Source organism: Aphidius gifuensis, linkage group LG1 (assembly GCF_014905175.1).
Source record: "Aphidius gifuensis isolate YNYX2018 linkage group LG1, ASM1490517v1, whole genome shotgun sequence".
Classification (NCBI taxonomy): Eukaryota; Metazoa; Arthropoda; class Insecta; order Hymenoptera; family Braconidae; genus Aphidius; species Aphidius gifuensis.
Genome location: NC_057788.1, coordinates 31,606,891 through 31,632,929, shown reverse-complemented (window position 1 = coordinate 31,632,929; position 26,039 = coordinate 31,606,891). Strand labels below are relative to the sequence as shown.

General features: G+C 23.5%; 4 protein-coding genes across 8 annotated transcripts; 1 reads left to right on the top strand and 3 right to left on the bottom strand.

Moving 5' to 3' along the window:
• Positions 1-395: 395 nt before the first annotated feature.
• On the bottom strand, positions 396-5,393 carry LOC122860492 (ras-related protein Rap-2a). Its single transcript, XM_044164328.1, has one exon. The coding sequence runs from the start codon at positions 3,959-3,961 to the stop codon at positions 3,416-3,418; it is 546 nt and encodes a 181-aa protein (XP_044020263.1). The 5' UTR covers positions 3,962-5,393; the 3' UTR covers positions 396-3,415.
• A 171-nt stretch (positions 5,394-5,564) lies between these two features.
• LOC122860490 (phospholipid scramblase 1-like) lies at positions 5,565-10,234 on the top strand. 4 transcript variants are annotated; one of them, XM_044164324.1, is made up of 7 exons: positions 5,565-5,659; positions 6,963-7,224; positions 8,688-8,744; positions 8,822-8,863; positions 8,944-9,140; positions 9,222-9,536; positions 9,607-10,234. In XM_044164324.1, exons 2-7 carry the CDS (start codon positions 6,990-6,992, stop codon positions 9,637-9,639), a joined length of 879 nt encoding a protein of 292 aa, XP_044020259.1. In that variant the 5' UTR covers positions 5,565-5,659; positions 6,963-6,989; the 3' UTR covers positions 9,640-10,234. The 4 variants fall into 4 exon arrangements, with proteins under 4 accessions (XP_044020259.1, XP_044020262.1, XP_044020261.1 ...); XM_044164327.1 differs by lacking the exon at positions 5,565-5,659 and adding an exon at positions 5,666-5,680; XM_044164326.1 differs by lacking the exon at positions 5,565-5,659 and adding an exon at positions 5,970-6,128.
• A 926-nt stretch (positions 10,235-11,160) lies between these two features.
• Positions 11,161-19,744, bottom strand: LOC122860489 (arginine kinase). Of its 2 annotated transcripts, XM_044164322.1 has the most exons (5): positions 19,661-19,744; positions 13,198-13,286; positions 12,415-12,772; positions 11,964-12,338; positions 11,161-11,879 (listed from the first exon to the last, which is right to left on the bottom strand). In XM_044164322.1, the coding sequence occupies exons 2-5, from the start codon at positions 13,275-13,277 to the stop codon at positions 11,532-11,534; spliced, it is 1,161 nt and encodes a 386-aa protein (XP_044020257.1). In that variant the 5' UTR covers positions 13,278-13,286; positions 19,661-19,744; the 3' UTR covers positions 11,161-11,531. The 2 variants fall into 2 exon arrangements, with proteins under 2 accessions (XP_044020257.1, XP_044020258.1); XM_044164323.1 differs by lacking the exons at positions 13,198-13,286; positions 19,661-19,744 and adding an exon at positions 13,828-15,845.
• Positions 19,745-22,611: 2,867 nt separating this feature from the next.
• Positions 22,612-25,992, bottom strand: LOC122860488 (protein KRI1 homolog). The gene is made up of 6 exons (XM_044164321.1): positions 25,737-25,992; positions 25,602-25,669; positions 24,677-25,532; positions 24,333-24,604; positions 23,998-24,255; positions 22,612-23,920 (listed from the first exon to the last, which is right to left on the bottom strand). Exons 1-6 carry the CDS (start codon positions 25,852-25,854, stop codon positions 22,712-22,714), a joined length of 2,781 nt encoding a protein of 926 aa, XP_044020256.1. The 5' UTR covers positions 25,855-25,992; the 3' UTR covers positions 22,612-22,711.
• Between the last annotated feature and the right edge of the window lie 47 nt (positions 25,993-26,039).

The window sequence follows — 26,039 nt, the reverse complement described above, 5'->3', positions numbered from 1 at the left end:
TTTTAAATATGTAAATAATAATTTCATGATAATCACAACTTGCCATAGTAATTTTATCATCGAAAAATCTGAAAATAAATTGATAAATAGTTGAAAAAATATAAAAAATTAAGAGGATATTTTTTGAAAAATATAATAGCATGACATTTAAGATAATTGTTATTAATGTTTTATTAATTTTATTATATATAACTTGATACTATAATATTTACAAATTTTTCACATTGTAAAAAATATAACATATTTCGTACACCATAACGCAGGTAGTACTGAAAGGCCGATATACAATCTAAATCGTGTTGTTTGTGTTAAAATTTAAAAAAAAATTTCATATTATTTGAATTTATTATTGTTTATTTATTGTTTAATTCGACTTGCTAACCAATATTATTATATATAAAAAAAAGACAAACAAATCACGATTATAAATTATTATATTTTTTTTTTTTTTTCTCTAACATTGATAAGTAGGAAAATGTGCGATCATCGAGGACGTGATTGTCCCACGATAAGATTTATGATATGCTCACACAGGCAAGTGTCGCAATATTGTTTTTTTTTTCTATTTAAAAATTTTGTATATTTTTCTTTCTTTTCGTTTATCAAATGTTAATAATAGATCACTGGCACACTTAGAAAAATATTTTACAAATCAAGTGGTTTTTCATAAGCTTCAATAAAGCATCATTGTTTACATATATTTAAACAATTTTTTTATCCAATTATCTCATGCGTAGAAATGTATTTTTAAAAATAAAATTATTTTAAATCCACACACATTCATATTGACAGTAGAAAAAAACAAAAAAAAATTATAAAATGCCTGTGCGAAATATTTTTTTACTTTTTTTCTTAATTGTTTATATAATATATATTTATTTAGTTTTTTTTTTTTTTTTTATTTTGCTGATCATTGAATTGTCACAGTGCTCGTTCAAGCAAAGTAAAAAATAAAATGAAAATAATAACGAGCATCTGGGTTAAACGGATATGACGATTTTCCTACTGTTAAATATTAATTAAGGGCCAAAATCATTCTACCCGATTAATCTCTAATTATTCCTGATTTATAATTAATTAATTAATTTTTTTTTTTAATATATAATTTATCGCTAAATACGCCATTCAAATTGAGTTTTTTTTTTTTTTTTTTTTCTTTTAATTTAAACATCTACAGGATCACAGTGATATACTCTATGTATACAAAGTGAAAAATTATTAGTAATCACAAATTAAGACTAATATATATTCAAAAATGAAAAATAATAATAATACACAATTGTTTTTAAATTCTATTATTATTATTTAATCAATTGTATTAATATTTTTTTTTATCTAAATAAAAAATTCACACAATTTTTCGTATAAACTTTGTAAAATTGCAATAGGAATGGTGCCAATTTACAAATAGACACACGAGCATTCCTTTCACTTTTAGCATATTTTATCCAATCAATTTTATTTTTTATTTTTTTTATTTTTTATATTTTAGAAACATCCTCCATGGCTCTGCTTTATTTCGATTGCCAATTTTAATTCTTAGTTATTTTATTTTTCATTTTGCTCAAATAACATTGACCTTACTACTTTCCATTTGTTATTTTTATAAACAATTATAAAATAATAATAATCAAATATATAAATTGACCTATAATGTGCTTTAATATTCACAGCAGTTGACTGAAAAAAAATCTAAGCATTGCATGATGCCCCTTTGTGTGTGTTAGAAATAATTTTAATATAATTTTTTTCAAAAATCCAGTCAATTATTGTGTGTTTATAAAAAAGCTAATTTTTATATTTTTTTTCTTTTAACTAATTGTTTATTGAAAATTAATAAGAAAAGAGCTTTGGATTGTTAGCAGTTTTTTGTTTAAATATTTTAAACTGACAAAAAAGAAAATAGGATTTTTAATTAATCGAAATATTTTATTATAAAAAGGAAATGTTATTCACACTTGATATATTTTTTTTTATTTCGTGACTCATGAGATTCTGTTAATGCTGATAATAAATATCAACATTGGCATTGCAATTTAAATAATAACAAAATATAAATAAAGCCAACGAAATTTAAAATAATCATATGAGAAATGACTGAAGAAGAAAAATTAAAAAAAAAAATCGTACAAAGAGCAAACAATTAATAATGTAGATATTGTATGTCGTTAGAAATAAATTTAAATAAAAAATAAAGACAAAAGTTTATCAATTAATGAAATTTATATTTATATTGGCTTAGAACTGACTTTCATCCTATAAGATATAAATTCTTAAAAACTAAATTTTTATTATTTTTTTTTTTTCATTTTGTTTTTATGATTTTTTTGTTGTTTGTTTGTTGTAATTTTAGCAGACAAAAGAGCCATTGACTTTGTAGCTCTATGTAAAATAATGTCATATCGCAAATTGACAATAAAACAAATTAAATAATTAATAAACAATTAATTGATTATTGGACAACGTGAAAAATTTTATTTACAATAATAATCATTATATTTCCGGACGAATAGTAATTTAATTTTAAAAACATATGGCTCATTTATCATCAAGCACCTTGTTTTTATTTTTTAAATCAATTATCAAGATGGACGAATAGTAACAATTACAATAAACATTTTAAATAATATTTTTTTTTTATAAATTGAGCAGAAATTTTTTTTTTCAATTTGGTTTATCTTTCACGTTGTATTTTTATAAAATAATTACAGACTGGGATAATGATGATAGTGATGATGACAGTATGATGACAGTCTATCAAAATTAATTAATTGTAAAAAAAAAAAAAAATTATAAGAAGCGTGCGTTGGTCCTTATTACTTTAAATTATTTTTGTTTTGTTATTTTGCACCTTGTCAATTTGTGATTAAGCAAAATCACACAAATCATTGCCCACTTGTACTTAGATTATAAATATATTTTACAATAATAATTACATATAATACTATCCATGTGTGTGTATTAAAATATTTGGCCGTGGCACTAGTCGACAGCCACGAGCTTTATTTTTTATAATATTTTCATTTAATTTCATTTATCGTCAAATTATAAAATTCATTTTTTTACTTGAAATAGTTGTCGTCATTGTTTCGTATAATAAACATTGCATTGATTATAAATTTTATATAAATTTTTTTTTTTTGTTTAAACTCTCGAGTTCACAGCACGTCCCATTAATCAGAGGAAAAAAAAAATAACATTGTAAGTAGATGATGATGATGATGATGATGTTGATGATGATGATGAACAAAACAATAAAAAATAAAAATTAAAAATTATTACAACAATGACAAAGACTTGAGTAGTGTTATGGATAAAATATTTATAAATTTGTTGTACGAGCTTAGTGTCTAATATTGTGTGTCGTGTAATTTAATCAGTCTGCCCTTCAAAATTTGAAGCTTTTGATTGCATATTAAAGGACACTGCAACAGCAATAACTTTTTTTTTCTTTTTCTGGACTGATGTTCATTTCACGTACAATTTCAGCAAACATTTCATTGACATTTGTACGATTTTTAGCTGATGCTTCAACAAATGGACATCCCCATAATTGAGCAAGTGAATTACCTTCAACAGTATCAACTTCACGTTGATGTTCTAAATCCAATTTATTAGCAACAAGTAATACTGGTACTCTTTCAGTACCTTTAACACGTGTTATTAATTCTTTCATTGTTTTAATATCTTGAAATGTTTGATGATTTGTCAAACTATAGACAACAACAAAACCTTGTCCATTTTTAATATATAAATCTCTCATACTTGCAAATTGTTCGGTACCAGCAGTATCAAGTATTTCAAGTACACATGGTGAATTATCAACTTCAATTTCTTTACGATAAAAATCTTCAATTGTTGGATCATATTTTTCCATAAAACAACCAGATACAAATTGTACGGTTAAAGCACTTTTGCCTACCCCGCCCGAGCCCAACACAACAACTTTAAATTCACGCATGATTTTTTATTTTTTTTTATCAATATGTAACAAGTTAATCATGCATCCAAAAAATATGTCCTTTCTTTTGTTGTCTTTTTTTTTTTTCGACTCACTTTCAAGTTAATACACAAATAAATTTATAGGAATTTTTTGGTGAGGGCTACAAAGTTCTGTCAATTTTGACAAAATAATAATAATTCAAGACACCAAACAAAGGCATCGATGATTTTTAAATAATCATTAAAAATATTTACAGTCTGATGATTAATAAAATTAATTTTAATCACGTATTTGTCACTTTTTTTTTTTATTTTTTTATCACACACACGCAAACACAACACACAAACACTTTTAAATTATTTTTTTATTTAAAAAAAAAAAACCATCAAAGTCACTCTCAATTTATATATTATTTTTTTTTAAAACCAAACAAGGTATGTATTGCTATTTATTTTTTTTATTAACACAATCATCAAGGTGACAATTTTGTAGTAGAAAATTGACAAAAAAATCGAAATCAAAACACAAATATTATTGTTTAAAATAATATACAAAAAAAAAAAACCAACAATTAATTAAATACTTAGAGACATAATTAATTTATTATTCTAATGATTTTTTTTTTTTTTTTTAATTAATTTAAAAAAGTGCACTTTTAATTTCACATCCTCCAGAATGTCCACGGCATGATGACGACTGACGCCATCTTATATTAATCCTACACCACACACTTCTTTTCTCAATTTTCCTCTTTACATATACATGTAGAAAAAAAAAAAAGTATATAAATTTTTTTTATATATATGTAACTGTATGTATCACGTTTTATGGCTGTCTCTCTCTGTTTCCTCTCTCGTAGATAAATAATGTCAATGTGTATGTGTATATGTGTGAATTTTCACTATCCCTCCCGCAACGACATTGATGATGATGATGATGATGATGATTATGAAGAAATAATAATTTACCAATTGACAATTATTGTCACTATTTTTTAAATATTATATTAAATTTTAAACAATTAGGCATAACCTCAAACATGTCTGTTGTTGTTTTATTTTATATTTTGTTTGAATAAAATTTATTGATTGACTTGTTTGACAATCTTTTTTTTTTTCATTTGTTAATGATTTTTATTAATAAATTTGACATGTGTGTGAGAGATTTATATATATATTTTTTTTACATGTGTGTAATATACAAGAGAGATGAGAGCGAGAGAGAGAGAAGAGATGATAGACACCAAAGAGACACACAAGTTGAAAAAAAAAAATATATAAAAAGAGAGATAGATACGTCAAGGAAGAATTAATTTTTTGTTGTATTGTTATTGTTGTTGTTATTATAATGTATATGTATTTAATTTTACAAATGTGTGCTTCAACTATTTCTCGGTAATTTTCGGTTGTTCTCGGTGATGACTGATCAACTGCGTCAGTCACATTTCTCGCTAAAAAAAAAATATTATAATTAAGCTACTGTTCACAATTCGCGACTAATTTTTCGCCAAGATGAAATTTCATTGGCTTTTGTAACATTGTCGCTGGTAAATTTGAACCAATCATTTTTTAAATTTACTCACGTGATTGAACATTGGCTCGATACATTGACAACTTCATAGTAAATTTTTTTTTCTCTATAATAAACAACGTTGCACTGTTTTTATTTTTTTTTTTTATATATATATATATAAAGACAAGTAATATTTAGCTACAGGTAAGTCAACAATTTGTCCTCGTATGTTTTTTTTTTTTTCATTATTATTATTAATTGTTGTAAATTATTGTTTAATATAGCTAAATGACATGATTTTTATAGTTTATTTTTTTGATGGTTTTTATGCGTTCTGTTCTATTTTACTCAATTATTTAGATTGATTTGTTGTATTTTTTTTTTTTGTTCTTTAAATAGATTTTTAATGTTTAATCAAGCATACACAAAGTATATATAATAATGATTTTAATTTATTATTAATAATATATCATGAAGCGTTGAAAGTTTATAAAAATTTAATTAACAAAATTATCAAATCATTTTTGTCGTGTTGGTTGTAGATAAGACAAGGCATGATTCATTTTATGAATTATGAGTCATATAAAATTTCTTTTCCTTGTTTTATAAATTATTTTGTAATTCAAATTGATTTAATTTGTTTAATTGTCATCAGCCTGTAGGTTTACATCAAGTACGCAATAATAATAGCAAAAATAATTGTTTTAAAAATTTTCAATATAAACAGATAATTATTAACAACAATATAAAAATTATGAAAATTATATTTTTATATTTGTGTTTATATTGAGCTCCACAAAATTCATTTAGTCAGGATAATTTTATATTTTATAATGGCTGACACAACCAAGTGAGCAGATGATATCATCAGTAGAAAAAAAAAAATAAATAAATTTCTACCATTCAAATTTCAATATATCCTATAGACATAACTGAACGATGCATCATGTAAAAAAAAAAAAAAAAAAAAAATTAAAATTCTTTTTTTAGACCCACAAAATACATGCATACATAAAAATAAAATATCAGGCCTAAATTTCAATGGAGCAAATAATAATTTATATATCTCTTTATTTATTTTTATTTTTTTGGGTTAACCAGAGAGATAAGGGTCAAACACGTCATCATCAAAGAGCATTAACCGAATGAAAAAATTCAAAACAACAAAAATTTCATCAACTTATTGATTATTTAATTTAAAAAATAATTAATTTAATTCCAGACACTTTTTTTTATATTTCTGATTATTACAATCATTATTATTTATTTAAAAAAAAAACCCAATAATTATTACGTCTGGCTTAAAAATAACAACAACAACAACAACAAAAATAAATTTGTATTCTAGTACAGATGTAAATTGAGTGACGAGTCTTATGAACTCTGAATATACATACCGGCCGATGACCTGTGTCCATATTATTAATAAATAATTGCACAAACAACATCAATTTTTCTGACAAAAAAAAATGTTAATAATTGTATTTATTTATTTATTTATTTACAGATTGGATAATAATTATTTAAAAACAATATGATGCCTAGTAAACCCTCTGGTTATGGTCCAATAATGGCACAGCCAACAGTGGATAGTCCTCCAATGTATCCTGGACCACCATCGTCATTCAATCAACCTCCCCAACAACAACAACAGCAACCATATACTGGACAAATGCCAATGCCAATGCCGATGCCAGTGGCAATGCCAATGCAGGAAGTTCCAATTACAAATTATCCTTATGCTGGGGGACCAGTTGTTCCACAACCAGGCAAGTCATTATTTATTTTTATTAATATTATAAATATTCAGTATGAAATTTTTAACAAATTGCTCATCCTGGATCAGTCACAAAAGCACCACAATTTTTAATAAAGACAAATATTCATCAGTTGATACTGAAAAATCAGGGAGATGTTTAACAAGTAGATCTTGATTTTTCGATTTGTTTAACATTATTTAAAAGTAATATTGACAAAACGTACCTGTTGATAAGAACATCACAGTCTTTATGAACATCACAGTTATCTATTTTGATGTTAGAAATTTGCCTCAATGATTTATCACATAAATTATTCATCAAATAAATTAAAATTATAATTAAATTAACGATTAATGTTGGTTTGATTATTTTTAACTGGTTTTATTCAATGATTAATTTTTTTTAAATGTTAAGTGTTGATGATGATGATGATGGTGAGTTACGAAATTGAATGTCATTCACTTGTTGACAAGTCGTCTTACTGTGGTTGTATCATTTTAAGTAGATAATGATTATTTTGTCGCTGTCATTTTGTGGGATAAGCAGCCAAGTAATTGCCTTATCAGTATTGTGTAAATAAAATGAGATACAACCTCAGGTACACCACTGTTTTGTTTGATTATTATTTTTTTTTTATTTTGTCATATTTTCGTAATCAACGTTCTCAATTTCTACGATGTATATTGTCATTCTTCTTGGATATTTTATTGTGTCTTGAGCAGTATTTTTATCTTGAATTAAATTTATTAATTAAATGCAAATTTATATTAGAATTGTTTCCTTGAAAATTTTCCTACTCATTGAGTACTGAGAGAAAGGAATTAAAACATATGTCAGTTCAATTATTGTGTATTAAAAATTTAAGAATATATAAAAAATATTATCAGTGCAAAATGACGTTGACACGCAATATCATCAAAGTTAAATTGAGGGGTCATAAATTACGATAATTATCATTATCACTAAAAAATAAATAAAAAATTATTTAAAACTTGTTTTAAGAGAAAAAAAAATCATACATGTATCAGAGTAAAGTGTCACTTCATACGACTTGGTCATTTTGTTTTGCAAAGTGAAGAAAAAAAAAAAAAAAACAACTTGTGATTATTCGAAACCGTTAAGTTTATAAATAAATTTATTTAATAAAAAAAAAATAATAATAATAAAATGTGATTGGGTATAAATTGAAAATCGAAAAACCATGACTTGTCTTGATGAACAATTAGGATTTTTTAATTCATCACAAGTTATGGAGACAGAGTATTTCGAAACATCTTGGAAATCGAAAATTCAAGTATTTCGAAGACGTGTTATAGGATTATTTCGAGAGGCAACTAAAAAATATAGAAAAAAAAAAAAGACGTATACTAGATTTTTAACTGAAGATGAAAAAAGGTTAATTATCAATTTCCCCATATTTTTTTTAAATAATAAATATTAATTTGTTTTTTTTTTTAATTGTTTATTATCAGGTGGTTGGTCGCAGCCGAATATGACATCTCAACGAGGGCTGGATTACCTTATACCCCGTAAATAAAAAATCATTAAATATATTATTTATTTAGTTAACAATATGTATAATTAAATTATTGTTTTTTATTTTTAGTTGATAAAATATTTATTGATCAAAAAGTGGAACTTTGGGAGGGTATGTAACTCGACTTGCTTTGTTAATAATTAATTTGTTTATTTAAAATGTATTATTAATTTATTAAATATATTTTACAGTTGTTACGGATGTTCACTTTGAAAATCGTTATGGTGTTGTTGATGTTAATGGACAACCATTGTATTCAATTCAAGAGTCATCTGATTGTTGTGAAAGAATGTGTTGTGGTTCACGTAGAAGTTTTAAAATGAGTGCATATGATAGATTTGGCATGGAAGCATTCAGAATTGAAAGACCATTTACATTTTTTGGAGATGTAATTATTTATTTAATTAATTATTATTTAATTTTTAGGCATTATTAATTATTAATTAATTATTTTTTTATTCATTTTTAGGAAGCTTATGTTTATGCTGGTAATGAAAAATTGGGATATATTAGACGTAAAATTATTTCATGTACTCCAGAATTTACAGTATACGATGCATCGCATAAAAAAGTTCTCAGAATATCTGGACCATTTTGTTTCTGTGGCTGTGAACATGAATTTGTTGTTTCATCAATGGATGGTCATGAAATCGGTGAAATTAAAAAGAAATTTTCTGGTTTTGGAAGAGAACTTTTTTCAAATGCTGATAAATTTGGTGTTACATTTCCTGTTGATCTTGATGTTAAGGTTAAAGCGCTTCTTGTTGGTGCAACTCTACTTGTGGTAATTATTTTATTTAATTTCATTCAAATAACAATTATTATAATTTTTTTCTGTCCTTTTTTTTCAACAGGATTTTGCATACTTTGAACGACAAGGCGAATAAATGCCATATTTTATTATCGATGTTAATCATCATTATTTTCTCTATATATACCTCGTTATTAAATTTTTTTTTTTCTACAACGAAATATTAATCAATTAAATGTGGTCCATAAAATAACATAAATTCTTTAAAAAATTTTTTCTAAAAACTAAATTAAGTTGCTTAGCTTTATCAATGAAATTATCGTTTTATAAATTTTCAATCAAGACAATTCAATTACCTAAAAACCAGTGACAAAATATTCGATAAAAAAATAATTTTATCTTTTATGTGCCTATATTATTTTTTAATTGAAAACATGATTTCTTTTATAACAAAAAAAATATTGAATATATAATTATAATTGATAATTTAATCATAAAAAAATTACAAATAATGTGAATATAATTTTTTTTGATATTTACATAATTTTTTTTAATGATATAAAACAATAGTTTTTACCAAAGTCAGTCAGATTTTAGTTTGCAGTATATATAGTATATTTTTTTACAAATTATGTATTATATAATTTGTCAATTATTTTTGCTGAAGATATTTATCATGCACCTGTTTACATAATTACATACAAATAAATAAATTATAATTATATGAAAAAGTTGTTCATTTATTTCTTGCAATCGAAAAATTTATTGATAATTTGTTTATATTAATTAATAAATATTATATTATTAACAAGGTTAATTACACAGTGTTTTAAATAAAAGAAAAATTATTATCATCAATTTATTGAAGCAACAATTGTCTTTGAAGACTTTAATCAATGTTTTGTATTAAAGAGAGCGACCTACCTTTATTGCCAAACTCAGGATCGATATTTGAACTTCATAAAAGAAAGGCTGGTGATGGAAGCGATTGATTCTTTTCACTTTCAATAGACAAAGCTTCTATTTTAAAAATACAAAAATTAAATAAGAACTCAAAGAGTTATAAAAACAATCAACAAGTTTAGACTATTGTCTAAAAATAATTGTCAAATAAATCTTGAAAAAAAGTCAGGAAAATGAAAAATAAATATAGTCATTAATTGGTAAGTGACAGATCAAATTTATTATATGATTAATCAACGTGTCCACTTATTTGATTGGATACCAATCATAAGTAGATCTACATGTGTCTTCAATTCCAAATGTTTAATTTAACAACCAAAAAAGAAATTGAATTATAATAAAAATAATAAGGTAAATGTTTTAAATGAAAATAAAACTTTTATCATTATTTTTCTTTTTTTTTTTTTTTAGTAATTAACCATCAATGCCTAAGATAATACGATGTGCAACTATTAATTCGAATAAGGTTTGTCATTAATCACATTGACTAACAACAAAAAATCACAATTGCTTTATTATTTAATTTTATTTTTCTTTTGGCTGTTCTAATGGTTTTACTTTTAATCTAATAAATTAAATTACTTGATTTATTATAATTTCAAGTTTAAATTAAATAAGCAATAATTAAAGTGCATTTTATTTAGACATAATTTAAATAATATAATATTGAACGACAAAAACAAAAATGAAATACTTGCTGCACTTTTTATAGTACACACTGCTTAATTTTTAATTAATTTATTATTTTTAAATTTTTCTTTTTCTGTTATTATTTTATTTTCTTTAATTTGGCATAAAATCAATAAGGAACATAACGGGTTGTTAAAGCACCACCCAAGAGAGTCGATGGAATAAAACAAAAAAAAAAAAAAATAGTAAATTTGATTTATCTTTTTTGATCATTAAATACTTAATAAATAAATTTACTTTTTGAAACAAAAATAGTAATTACCATCGACATTGTGAAATATACTTTGTTCAATTTTTAAAATAAATTAAAAAAAAGAAAATATATATCGATACAACTTGGGGGGGGAATTGTTGTTGACAGTTGAAAAATTAAATTTATAATTCTTTTTCAATTTTGATGAGTTCAGCAATGCCATCATGCATTTCTTTGACTGCATCATATTCAGTCAAACCAAGACGACGTTTATTTGAAATATCATAAACACCACCTTCGGCTTCAGTGTGTTCACCACGTGTACCACGTACTTGAAGATTAAATTTACTAGCAACTTCTTCAAGCTTAGCTTTGTTTGCTGCTAATTTTGGTACTTTAATATGTACTGATGCACGAACAGTTGTTCCCAAATTTGTTGGACAGAATGTTAAAAATCCAAAACGATCATTGTGAGAAAATGGTAAACGTTTTTCAATATCATTAACAGCTGTTACCAAACGACGATAAACCTTTTTGACAAAACAAAACGAAACAAACAATTAATATAAATTAAATATTGGAATTATTGAAATTATAAATTATATTATATTTACTTGTCCAAGATCACCACCCATTTGCATGGAAATAATACGAAGATGATCTTCTTCATTGCACCAAACAAGGAAAGTTTTAGCATCATTGTGATAAATACCACGTCCAGTTGGCCAATAACGACATGCATTTGCTGTTTGAAGAAAACGATCACCTTCTTTAAACAAGAAATGATCATCAATAAGTTTTTGTTGTACATCTTTGCTCATTCCAGTTAATGGATAAAATGTTCCTTTAAGTTCTCCATCAAGTCCTGACAATGTACTTGATACTTTGTCTTCCATTTCTTTGTATTGAGCTTCAGTTAAACATGGATTGAATGGATAACCCTCAAGTGAACGACCACATCTTACACGAGTTGAGACAATGAATTCACCCTGTTAAATCATCATAATCATCATCATAATTAATTAATATATATTTAAAATAATATTTTATATTTTATTTACTTACAGTTGGGTCAAGATTTCCAAGGGTATCAACATCACCAAAATCTTTTGGTGGATGTTTATCAGTTTTTTTAAATCCACCATGATAGTCATCAATGATTGGATCAAATAAATCACCAAAAACAGTGTATGATTCAGCATCTGGTGCATAAATACCAACACCAGAGTCATGATTTTCAAGACCAGATTGAATAACATCCAATAGTGTTGATCCAAATGATGTTTTTTTAGTTTTAAGCTGATCAAATATTTCTTTAGTTAAATGTTTCTTCAACAAAGATTTGCTGTCTGATGCAGCAAGCTTGGCATAGCCAGCTTCCAATTTGTCCAATACTGCTTGGTCAACCATTGTATTTTTTTTACTGCAATTACAAGGTACACGTACTTTATTCATTTTTAATTTTAACAAATATTAACTTGATAATTTTTATTGACAAAATAATTTTAATACTAAATGATGATTTTATTTTGTTTCAGCATTTATTTGTTTTTTGTTTTGTTTTTTTCAATTAAAAACAAAAAAGAAATTTATATAGAAAATAAAAAATTAAATCAATTAATCATTTTAAAAAAAAAAGAGGGAAGTCATTTGACATTGGCAAATGTAAATGACAATTGTACCAATTTCCGGGAGAGGAAACGCGTGATTTGGATCCCGATTATTTTAATATATATATTCATCCGTTTTTTTAACACGTGATTAAATTTTATAAATTATAATTCAGAGACAATTGTTAGTCCTACACATAAACATATATAATTTTTTTTTTAAATTAATTTTACTTACAAATGTCTATCAAAGACGAGGGACCGTGTAAGACATCTTTTTGAAAAAATGTATAATTGTCGCGTGATGAACAGACTCATTACTCAATACTAACAAAAAATTAAAAAATTAAAAAATTATATATATTTTGTAATTGAACAATAAACGTTTACTTTTTTGTTCGTTTTTTTTTTTTTCGAATTAATTTTACTGACGCAATCGGGGCTCACATTGGGACTTACGAAAAAAACTCGAAAAATTTCGTCATATTTTTTGATCAACTAAAATAAATATTAATAAAAATTTTAATAAATTAATAGTAATAAATAATAATAAACAAAATAGCAAGTAAATTATAAAAATAAAAAAATTAATGATGAATTAGCTTGTAACTATTAATAGACTATTAATAGACTTGAAAATAAAAAATAAAAAAATATATTCAAAGGGCAAAAGACGAGAAACACGATAAAGACAATTGGAATGATTGAAATCAACATTAATTTTCTTCAACGAGTTGAAATATTTTTAATTAAACAAGATAACAAAAAAATTAACAAAAAAAAAAGTTTAAAAAAATTACATCAATTACGTTTTATATTATTAATTAAAAAATTTTTCTTTCGTTTTTTTTTTTTTTTTTGTACATACTCATCACTTGATGCTGTGTCCTTTGACGTACATCCACCCATGATTATTAATAAATTTAATAATTCAAATAAACAAATAAATAAACAATTTGACAAATAAATTTACCGCGTTATTTAATTTTAAATTTTAATTATTCACTGTTTAACTTGTTTTTTTGTTTTATTGTAAAAATTGTAATTTGGCAAGTATTCAACCACTTGATGCCAATATTATTAATAAATTTAATAATCAATCTATTTTATTGTTAGATAAATATTTTTTTTAGTTGACTATTTCCCAAAGTGAATATCAAAAAAGAAGCTGGATGAGCCGAATTGAATAGACAGGGTGTGGTACACAATTTCATACAATTTAAAAAACACACAATATAAATTTTAACTAAATTTTTTTTCAACCCCTATTTTATCTATTAATTCTAAACTAATATTCCTCTAAAATTACACAATTATTTATAATTGAAATTATAAAAAAATTTATAATTATTTCTCCAAATAAATTATAGAAAAATATCAATTCAATTCAATTCGAATTTAAATCTCTCCTTTTTTCTAAATTACTGTTGTCAATTTCTAATATATAAAAAATGTTTAGAAATATTTCCAAATTGTTTTTTTAATTTAGCTCAGTTATGATGTGAACAGTACAAACTCTAAGCTATCACTGAGCTCAAAAGTGGTAGGTATAGTACAATATCGTAAACGTGCAACAGAAAAAAAAAAAAAAAAAATCTGCGTGAGATTATTACTATTATATTTTCTAGGACAGAAAATTTCTGTTAGAAATATTTCTATGTAATTTAAATGAGTGTAAAATAATTTATTCAAGCTTTTTTAAAATTTTTATTTGTACCCCCTGGATATTGGGGATGTAAATATACCTGGGTTTTGCAGGCAGCTTGTTGGTTTGCTCCTGTTTGGGGTGGGGCACGTGTGACGCTTTTGTTATTGCGCATAGAACATAGAGGGTTGTATGTACATCAGGGTAATATAAGGGTAAAAACGATCGATATTATACGCACACGAAAAAAAAATATATATTTAACAGACATGTCCAGGTTGCATTAACGCAGGCGCATTTATAAATTTGTCATTTAATGTCCTTGAGTGTTGCACACTGTTGAGCTTTTGTGTATTAATATTTTCTACCCTTGTTCAATGGCGCTTAAAATTTTACACCCCTTTGTTTAAATTTATAAAAATTTATTTTTATATATTGTTGTATTTATTATTCATCTAATGTCCTTGTCGTGAAATTGTATATTTTTTTTTTTTTTCTTTTTTTCTCTCTACTTTGATGTGGAATTTATATTTTCCTTTTTTTTTTCCCTTGTTTTTATTTTTATTATCTATTTTTTATTATCAGTTGATAATTATTATGTGACTTGGTTTCAGTTGAATTTTATTTAATTTAATTTATTGTTTTTATTTTTTTTTTTTGGTGGTTTAAGGTTTATCGAAAAGATTTTATCTTATCTGATTTTATTAACAAGTGTATTGAGTTGTTGATTGTTTTTTTTTTATTTTATAATTTTTTTTATAATATTTTTGTTATATTTTTATTTTTAGGAAGAAAATTTATTAATTGCTGTTAATATATTGAATAATTAATATTGATATTGTTGTAGATTGCAATTTTCGCAAGTGAAAATCGAAATATTTCTATAGCAAAAATAATAAGAATAATTGCTCAACTGCAAAAATTATTGACCAAGAAAAACAAGAATATAAAATTGTAAAAAGACAATAAAATTAATAATTATCGACTAGAAAATTTATTTATTATATTTATTTATTTATAACTTTTGACTTTTTTCGTTTGTAAATTTTTCATAAATAAATTCACAAATGAAAAATGTGAATAATGTGTTATCAGCCGGTTAAGTCTCAGACAAATTTGAATGACATTTTGGCAAATCAAATGAAAAATAAAATTCAAATTAATTGAGAAAAAAATAAAAATCAAATGCCATTTGGCTGAGAAACGATGAAATTATTTATCACAAGCTATTAGCATGTTTTTGTCTCTCACATTGATCCCAATTTACTAATAAAAATAATAAATTTATATTGTTTTCAACCACATGGTTTTATGAGTCATTATGTTTTTTTATATTTTTTATTTTTTACCCTGACTTTTAGGTCAAACTAAAACCACGAAATTTTGTTGTCAAAAATTATCTTTAATCATTTACACGGTATTATTTTTCATCAAGATAAGATTTTATATATACACGATTGTTTAAATTACACACTGTCAAGATTTTATTTTTTAATCTTTGAATTAATTTTTATTTTTTAATAGAATTATTATTTTTATTTTACATATCTGACAAATGTCACGTACATTTTTTTTTTCATTCTTAAATTATGATATTCATAAAAATATATAAAACAATTCAAGCACATTGATTTTAAATGTAAAAATAATATAAAAAAAAAAATAGTTTAAAAACAAATGTAGAAATAGAAATAGATGATTTTTGTTGTATTATTTTATCAACCTTGAATTGTAAATTATTCTGAAGAAATTTAAAAAATTATAGCTGTAGATTTATTATTTTATTTTATCATTTTCATGGTCAAGCTTTATACAGTAATTTATATGTACACATACGTCAAGAATCATTTTACAAATGCATATTTTCCCACCAAGTGTTTGTTATTTATATTGATTGAAAAAAAAATAAAAGCTTATTGTAATTTTTCTATATCAATTCTTTAAACAATCTGAGTGACGTGGGTTCGTTTTTTCTTATTAAAAGCTCCTTTTTAAATATTTTTTCAAATAAAAATTATAATAGTTAGGTAAAGCCATCTTGTGAGAGCTTTTAAAGCTCAATAAAGCTTTTTTTAAAATCAATTTTACTATTATATCTGTGTCGGTAAAATAAATTTCGATGGAGCTTTTTTTTTTTGTTATTAATATTGGAAATAGTTGAAATTAATTTTATAATTTATAATTACGAATATTGTTTAAATATAATTAAAATTTTATAATCATTAAAAAATAGTCTATAGTAATTATATTTTTTTTTAACGAAATAATCAATACCTAGATGATTTTTTTTTAATTTCAAACTTTTTTTATTTATTTTTAATAAAACATGATTATTTAAAAAATTTTGTAATTATTAATCAAGTTGAGTATAAAAAAATACAAGTAATTAATTATTTATTTAAAAAAAATGAAAGTATTTATTTTTGTAACATTTCGGATTTTTTTTTTTTCATTTTCATTTATGTAAAAATGTCTAGAGTTCATCAGATGAGACATTCAACTCAACTTTATTTCTAATGTAACTATTTATATTCTACAAAATCTTCTAAATATAAAATAAGCTGTATTTAAACATTTTTTTTAAGTCAAACAAATACAATTGACAGAAGGTATATACACAAATATATCATATTGATAATTTGAGGTCAAAATAAAAATAAAAAATAATAAATAAAAGACAAACAAGTGGACGATATATTTGTCCTCGACAATGATATCCATCAAATTTCATGAGGAAATAAATTAGTGTATTTACTGACACAGTGACTAAGTATAATAACCGACATAAAAAGCTAAAAAAAAAAATAAAAAAAATAGATAAAAAATAAAACGTGCTCGTTTATTTAGCTCAAACACGTATTAAAATTTCCAACAGATTTTACTATAAATATTTAATATTTCCTAGTGATAAACTAAAACATAACAAACAATTAATAATAAAATAAAAAAATCATAATTTTTATTATTTTCTAATTTCTCTTTGAAATTACATTTTAAATTTAAAATAGTTTCTATTTTTTTTTTTTTTTCGTTAAATTAACGTTAAAATTCACAGGCAAGTGTTAATTACAAGTTGAAAAAAAAAAAACTACACAAACAAGAAAAAGATCATAATATTTAAGAGGAAAAAAAAATTTTAAAAATAATTTAAATAATAGTTTTGTTGTCATGTTGCCAGGGCTTAATCATGACTTTTGACCAAGCCCTATTTTTATTCCCATGTATTTTTTTAAAGCTCTAATTGTTGTATCATTTTTTTTTTTTTTTTTCAATACATGTTTAATATTTAACAACACATACATCTACCCAATGATCAATTTCCGTTTTAAATTATCCACATAAACGCATACAACTAACAAGATACTTAACGGATATATATATTATTCTCTGGTTTATTTTTTTTATTTTTTCGTTCCTTAAAATATTATACAATCGCAGCAATTATTATTTATTTTTTGTAAATTTTTATTTCATTTTTACGCGGTTATTTATAACAAAAAAAAAATTATAAACAATGTCATTATTGATTGTTTCATTTGAGGCCAACAAACGACGTAAAAATTTATAAATTTATAAACTTTGCTGCTTTTTTATTTACCCTCTTTGATGAACAAAAATTTTTTTTATTTTATCCATGGAATTTGAGTTATGGTGGTCAGAAAAAATTAATTAAAGCCAAATAAAAAATGGAATTTAAATACGTACATATTCTAGGATATTTTGGCTATTAAAATTTATAAATAATATTTTTTTTTTTTTAATTATAATTATTTAAACAAAGCATCCCCGAGTTACGTAATTTGACTGCACCCACTTGATCGCGTTTGCGTAGTCATGTGAATCTTACGTATCAATAGAAATAAAATGTTTTAAATATTTAAAATTTCTAAGCTTTATATTTCTATATATTAAAATTTGTAAATTGTTTTTCATAAATTTCATTTGACACCGTATATCATTTTTCAATTTAATCAATGAATCAAATTTCAATTGTAAAAAATGTAATACAATACTTTTTAGTGTTATTTTAAATTCCATGTGTTGAAAAAAAATTTCTATGGTTTAAAATTTTACTCACTTCGATTCGCATTTGTTTCGGTTCGTTTTTTTTTTTTTTTTATTTTGTTTTTTTTTTTAGAACTGACAAATAGCAATGGAGCAATCCTTGATGAAAGAAAAAAAAAAATAAAAGAATAAACGAAAAACAACTGCGAAATTAAATTAAAAATAAAAAAAATTTGTAATCGCTTTTGGTAAATTATTTTTTTTTCTACCGAAAAGTGTATTATTATTTTTGTGGTGTATATAAATTTTTACGAGCACCATAAAAATAATTGCAATATGAATTAAAAATGACAGAAAAAAATAATTGTATTTTTTATTTTTTTATTTTTTGTTCCTTTGATTTCACAAAAATAATAACTAACAATACCCTTGTAATATCTAGCCCACAAATTCGTTCTACTCTCATAAATTTACCTTGAAAAAAAAAAATAAAAAACTTGCTTTTCTCTAAATTATAATTGATCAACAATGTTTGTTGTAAAAAATTTCAAATAAAAAAAACAAGACAGTTACTATGCAGCGTTAAATCGATAATAGAAAAAAAAAAATTCTATGAAATAAGCCACTCAAATAGATAAACAATATTAACAAATTGAATGAAAAATATAAAAATAAATTTCGAAAATAAAAAATAAGAGTATATCGACCCAACACAACCCTGATGGCTCAGTCTATTATTAACCCTGAAAAATTTGCAGATAAAATAAACACTTTAAAACTTGACCACGTAGAAATTATACTAAAAAAAAATTTTTTTAAAATTCTAATAAATTAATTAAATACTAAAAAATCATAATTACATTCCTAATAAATTTTTTTTCTATTAAAAAAATTATAAATCAATAAAATACAACATAGAAATTTGTTTTAAATTTTTTTTTCGAAATATATTTCGTGACAAATCAAGGGATTACAACAATTTAAAAAATTGATAAAGTTTTTTTAATAAAAATTTCAAGTAATTAGTGTATAATTATAATATAAAACTCACCTTCAATTGAACTTGGATAATATTCCTAGGGTTGTAGAGACGTCGAACTTATTTGCAAGTTCGCAACGAAGTGACGCTGATTTCGTTTTTCAGCAGACGCTTGAGTTTCGTCGCATCGTTATAATATTCCCCCTCTTACCCCATTAATGACACCCCTCTGGCCCTTCTTCCAATGCCATCGTCATGGTCGTCTCTTATTTTTTTATATATTTTACGTCGACGTATATACAGTGGTTGTTTTGAAATTCCCAGCTGAAAAATACAATTAAATATATTTTTAAAACTAAATTAGTTTTTTTTCCTTTTTTTATTTTTAAATTATTTAAAAAAATTATTTTCAACTAATCAAATCGTAATAATATACATAAAATTATTTTATTAAATTATTAATAATACTAATTATTAATTACATTCAAATTATTATAATAAATTAATTTAATTTTTCAATAAAATCGAAATTATTATTTAAAAAAAAAAAAAAAACAAAGGGTTATGGAAATCAGCTGTGTAGATTTATGAATTGATTCAATGGGGGTTGTTCTAGGTCATGTCATCAACAACCCTCTGTTTCTTATCATCAAGGCAATCGGAAAGGTAGAGAGAAAAAAAAATCATAAATAAAATGAGTTAAAGAAAGAGAGCACTATGTATTTTCCTTGTATTTCGAATTTATCGATTTCGTTTTATCGAAAGGACATTGTTATGCAGCCAAAGGTCGTTTTCTAAATCAATAAAATATTTCTACTCAATTTCTCATTGGCCCAAATTAACTCGTTGTTATTGCTTTATCAAAAAAAAAAAAATAACAATTACATTGACAAATAATTTAACCATCATCAAAGTCATTTAATTTATAAAAATATTTTTTATTTTTTTCGAAAAGTATTTCCTCATTTTGTTTAAAAGCCAACAATATATTATTTTTTTTTTTTTTAAAAAAAGCTCATTTAAGCTTGCCAAATATTAGCCTCAACCCTGGCAATATTATAAATTCGTACCAAGCTCAATTTATTTACATTTTTTTTGTATATTATTTATTCCAATCGTAAAATATTTCTAAAGATATTTTTTTTCGTCTGTGTGCTTGTCGATATTCATGATAAGATTAGACATCATAAATTTTATAATACAATAAATTTTGATAAATGAAAATTTGATAAAAAAAAAAACTACTTTAATATAAACTCTTGTTTTTTTTGTCTGTTGCCAAGCATTTAATATTTATCTCTAAATTTTTATAATTAATTTTTTCGATGACAATTTAAAATCAAGGTTGGCAATTTTAATTCACATTGATACATCAAAAAAAAAAAACAAACATTGGCTTAACTGATTATTAAGATTTTGATGAAAAATAAATAAAATTACGTAATAATATTTTTCTGTGATAAGTCTTTTTTGGATGATTTATGTAACAAAAATCTTTTAAAAAAAAAAAAAATTACCTAACATTTATTTTTAAATAAAATAAAATGAAATAAAATTCAAAAATTGCTTTAAAATTAAATGATCATTATGAGCAGCCAGCATTATCCAGTTTAATTTTTTAAATAATATCTTTTTTTTTTTTCAAGGTAACAAATTAAAACTAAAGTATTTTAAAAAATATTATAGATAATTGAGCTTGCAAGCTTACTTAAAATACAAAATTTAACATCAAAATAATTATTTTTCAAAAAATTTCGTAACAAAAAAAACGAAATGAATATATATCATTGAGCTTTAAAAGTAAATTTATAAATATTTGGCATGTTGACATGTTCAGGTAGAATTGGTGCTTTCAATGTTGTGACAATTTAACCCTCAATTACATATATTATTACTATTATTATTATTATTATTATATCTATATATAAACAAGAAGACCGGGAGTGCCATATTCAAGGTTCATTTAACATTTAGTTTGTATGTTGACTTTAAATTACGCGCACACACATTGAAACTATTCAAGTAATGATTTTAAACTAGCTTAGAAATAAAATTTGATGATTGCCAGAGACATATAAATGTGCATCATTAAAATCATTGTCATCGCCATAATGTGTCTATTATTATTTTTTTTAATTTTGTAATTGTTATTTTCAAATTATTGTTGATAATTATTTGAAGAAAAATATTTTTAATTATCAGCCAAATTTAAAATGAAGATTTTATTGTAAATAAAACTTACGAGTATAGGGGACTTGATAATCGAGTGTTAAAAAAATAATAGACCCAGATGTCGAGGATATCTATTTGAGTTTTAAGTTGTGTTTTACCTGATGCTAGTATCTACAAATAAATTTTAAGACTTCATTTGATTTATTATTTTATTTAATATTTTTTTCTGTTTCTTTTTTTCTTCTTTGTCAATGATTTATTCAGTGTCAACTTGGCAGAGACATTTTTGAATTGTATTTTTTATTATGCCTGTAAATAATTAATTATAAATATAGAATGATAAATTATATTTTATAAAAAATTAGTTTAAATAATTTCGATAAAGATGTTTAGTATTGAATGTGGAAATTATTGGTTGCAAATTTGATGGTTTGCAATTTTCAATTTGATTTTTTGGATAGTGTGTTAATTTTGGAAGGGATATAAGCAATGAAAATTAATTTATTGTCTTCAATGAGACAACTTGAACTACGTTTTTTTTGTAAATTATACTTTATTCAATGATCCAGTTCTCAATTTTAACATTAACTTAAAGAAAAAAATTATCATAAAATTGCTCAAGTGACAAATTTATAGTCAACGATGTTTCAAGAAAAAAAAACTACTACAATATTGCATCAATTTTCAATTTTAGAATAAAGTTATTTCGATTGATATTTTTTTTATTTCGATTTCGAATTTTGATTGCTATTTTTTTTTTTTTTTTTGGATCATCAAATTGTATAAATTTAATAAAAAAAAATAAATGAAAATTATTGTTTAATTTATTTATTAATAATCAGCAAATATTATTTAATCATTTTTTAAATTTTTATTTCATTTTTCATATTGCTTCAGATTTTCTTTATTTAAAAAATCATGATTACAAATTATTTTAATTTTAGGGAGAGATCATTCAATCTTTTTACCGTATTTAAGCTTGTTCTTGAATTTTTTGGGATTAAGACCATACGCTTTTAATCTTGAATCAGTCATATCAGGAATGAGTTTATTCATTTCTGTTGTTTTTGCCTTGAGCTCTTTCAATTTTTTAATTTTTAAATATTTTTCTCTTCTTTCAGCTTGAGTCAATTTCTTTCCATTACCATTGTTTATTTGATCAAGTGATGCTGCTGTAGCTGCTGTTTTTGCCTCGAGCTCTCTTAATTTTTTTAATTTCTTATATTTTTGTTTTCTTTCAGCTTGAGTTAATTTTTTTCCATTAACATTGTTCATTTGATCAGCTGATTTATTTTCATGTTCTTCAGTTTTAATATTTACTTCAGTCGATTTTTTCATTCCATTAATTTTTTCTTCTTCAACATTATCAACTGATTTATTTTTTTGTTTTTTATTTTTATTTTTTTCACTTGGTTTTTCTGTTTCATCAATTTTTTCTTCAACTTTTTCATCATCAACTGATTTATTTTTTTGTTTTTTATTTTTTTTACTTGGCTTTTCTGTTTCATCAATTTTTTCTTCAACTTTTTCATCATCAACTGATTTATTTTTATTTATTTTAGTTTTAATATTTGTTTCACTTGATTTTTCTGTTCCATTAATTTTTTCTTCCTCAACATTATCAACTGATTTATTTTTTTGTTTTTTATTTTTATTTTTTTCACTTGATTTTTCTGTTTCATCAATTGTTTCTTCCACTTTTTCATTATTAACAGATTCATCAGTTTTTAGTTTTTTCTTCCTTGGTTTTTTATTTTTTTTATTATTATTAACATCATCTGTAATATTTTTATTTTCACTGTCAACTGGCTTGATATCTGTAGCATTATCTTGATCAATAGCCATCGAATTTGTTGATGTTATTTTATTCTTGTCATCACCATCGACATTAACATTAACATTATCACTTTTTTTCTTCTTATTACGTTTACGTTTCTTTTTATTTTCAGTATCATCAACATTATTATTATCATCATCTTCATTTTCTGATTCATCAATTGGCTTGTATAAACTTGGAATTATTTTTTTTTTATACTCTTCATTTTGTGCTTTTTGTTTGTATTTTTTAATTTCATATTTTTCTTCTTCAGGTGTTTTATGTTTCAAGGCATTTTTCAACGAGCACCATTTATTCAATTCTTTTTCATCAGCCATCAAAATCTATAAAATTAACAAACAATCATAAATATATATTATAAACATTTATTTAATTTTCGTTAATAATTAAAATTACTCACTTCTTCAACAGTTAATCCATAATCATTTGGTTCAACTTTTCTGTATTTAAATTTACAAGGTGTATCACCAATCATATCCTCATAATCCAAATCATAATACATTTCAATGAATTTTTTAAGTGACGTATGAACTTTTGGATCAAATTGTGGTTTATCCTGGGCAATCATTTCAGCAAATTTTGAACGTTTACGTTTTTTTTTTGATGATTCAATGAGTTCTTTTTGAAACATTCTATTTGTATAATAATCAGCATCCATCTGTAAGAAAAATACAATATTAATTTCAATAAAAATATCATTAATTATCTATAATTAATTATCAATAAATTATTTACATTAAAATTTTCATCTTCACAGTGTTCAGAAGTACCAGGCTCATTATAATCATCATCATAATAAATTTCCTTATCAACTTTTGGATTATAGTCATCCCAATTTGTTTCAAGTTCAAGCTCTTTATCTAGATCTGGAAATTCTGGTTTATTTCCTTCATCAGCACCTTCCTCATAATATTTATCATCAAACATTTGTTGCATCATTTTTTCATGTTGTTCAGGATCGAAATCTTCTTCTATATAATTTGCATCAAATTGCATGTCATCATTGCCTAAAATAATAATTAAAATGTCTTGTAAATTGTTCAATTATTAAATAAAAAATTACTGTAATATATTTTCACCTGTTATTTCTTTTAATTTTTCAATTTTATCTTCAATTTCTTTTCTTTTCATGGCTTTTAATTTAAGTAGCTCTTCTTTTTTACGTTTTTTATCTTCTTCTTTACGTAATTTTATTTCAGCTCGCTTTTCTGATCTTCTTGTGTCTTTTTTTCTCAATGTACCTTCCATTGTTCTTGGATAACTTTTAATGAATTCTGGATCTGGTTCTTCAAATCTATAATTATATTTATGCTCAAATAGTTCTTGATTTTCAATATTTTTTTCATCTTCTGATAAATTTTCATCACTATCATGTACACGATCTTTATAATCATCATCAGAATCACTATCATTGTTTAAAAATTTTTTTTTCTGAATATAATCACGTAAAAATTTTTCATGTGATGGCAAATTTGGATCTGTCCAATAATCATAAAGTGGTTTTAGTTTTTCATCTTTTTTTAATAAATCATCATTTTTTTTCTTTTTTTCTTTAACTTCTTCTGTTGTTTTTTTTGGTATTAAAAAATCTTCACCATCATCATCATCATCTAGTGCTATTGCATCTTTAAGATTTTTTAACAATTCATTTTGTTTTTCGACATAAGTTGGTTGATTAGTAATTTTTTTGTTATGAAATTCTTGTTCATCTTCACTATCACTAAATTTTCCATCACATTCAAGGAGTCTTTCTCTTTCGTAATCATGTACTGACATTAATTTTTCTTCTTTATTTTTTTTAACCTTTTTTTTAACTTGTTCTTCTGGAACTTCAGGAAAAAATTCATAATTTTTATCATGAATTAGTGGATCTTGACTCTTCAAACATGCCAATGTACGAAGAAATTTTTCATCAAATTCTTGGTCTTCAGGATCCTTTTGTGAACAAAATTATAATATGTTATTAAATAAAATAATAATTAGATAAATCAAATGAATACTCACATCATCACCAGAAGTAGAAGAATTATCAGAACTAGATTCTTCATAATCATCACCATACTTTGCTTTTACTGTAATAAAATTAATAAACAATTATTAATAATTATAAATAAACATATTAAATATTTTAAAACTTACATTTATGAAGTTCTTCTTTTGCTCTCCAATTCTTGTAACTTGCAGCATATTCTTTATTTATTGTAACTTTATCTTCAACTTTATTATCATCATCATCGTCAAATAATAATTTTGGCATTTTGTATAATTAATTAATACCTATAACAATTAATAATTATTATATCTTGGATTAATTTTTCAACACGTGTGTGTCTAGTAATATTTTGCAATAAAAATGTTAAAATTCAACGCGTTCAACTCGAAATCATAACCTCAAATAAACACACACAAATCATTGATAAAGTAGAAAGCTTTTATGTCAAA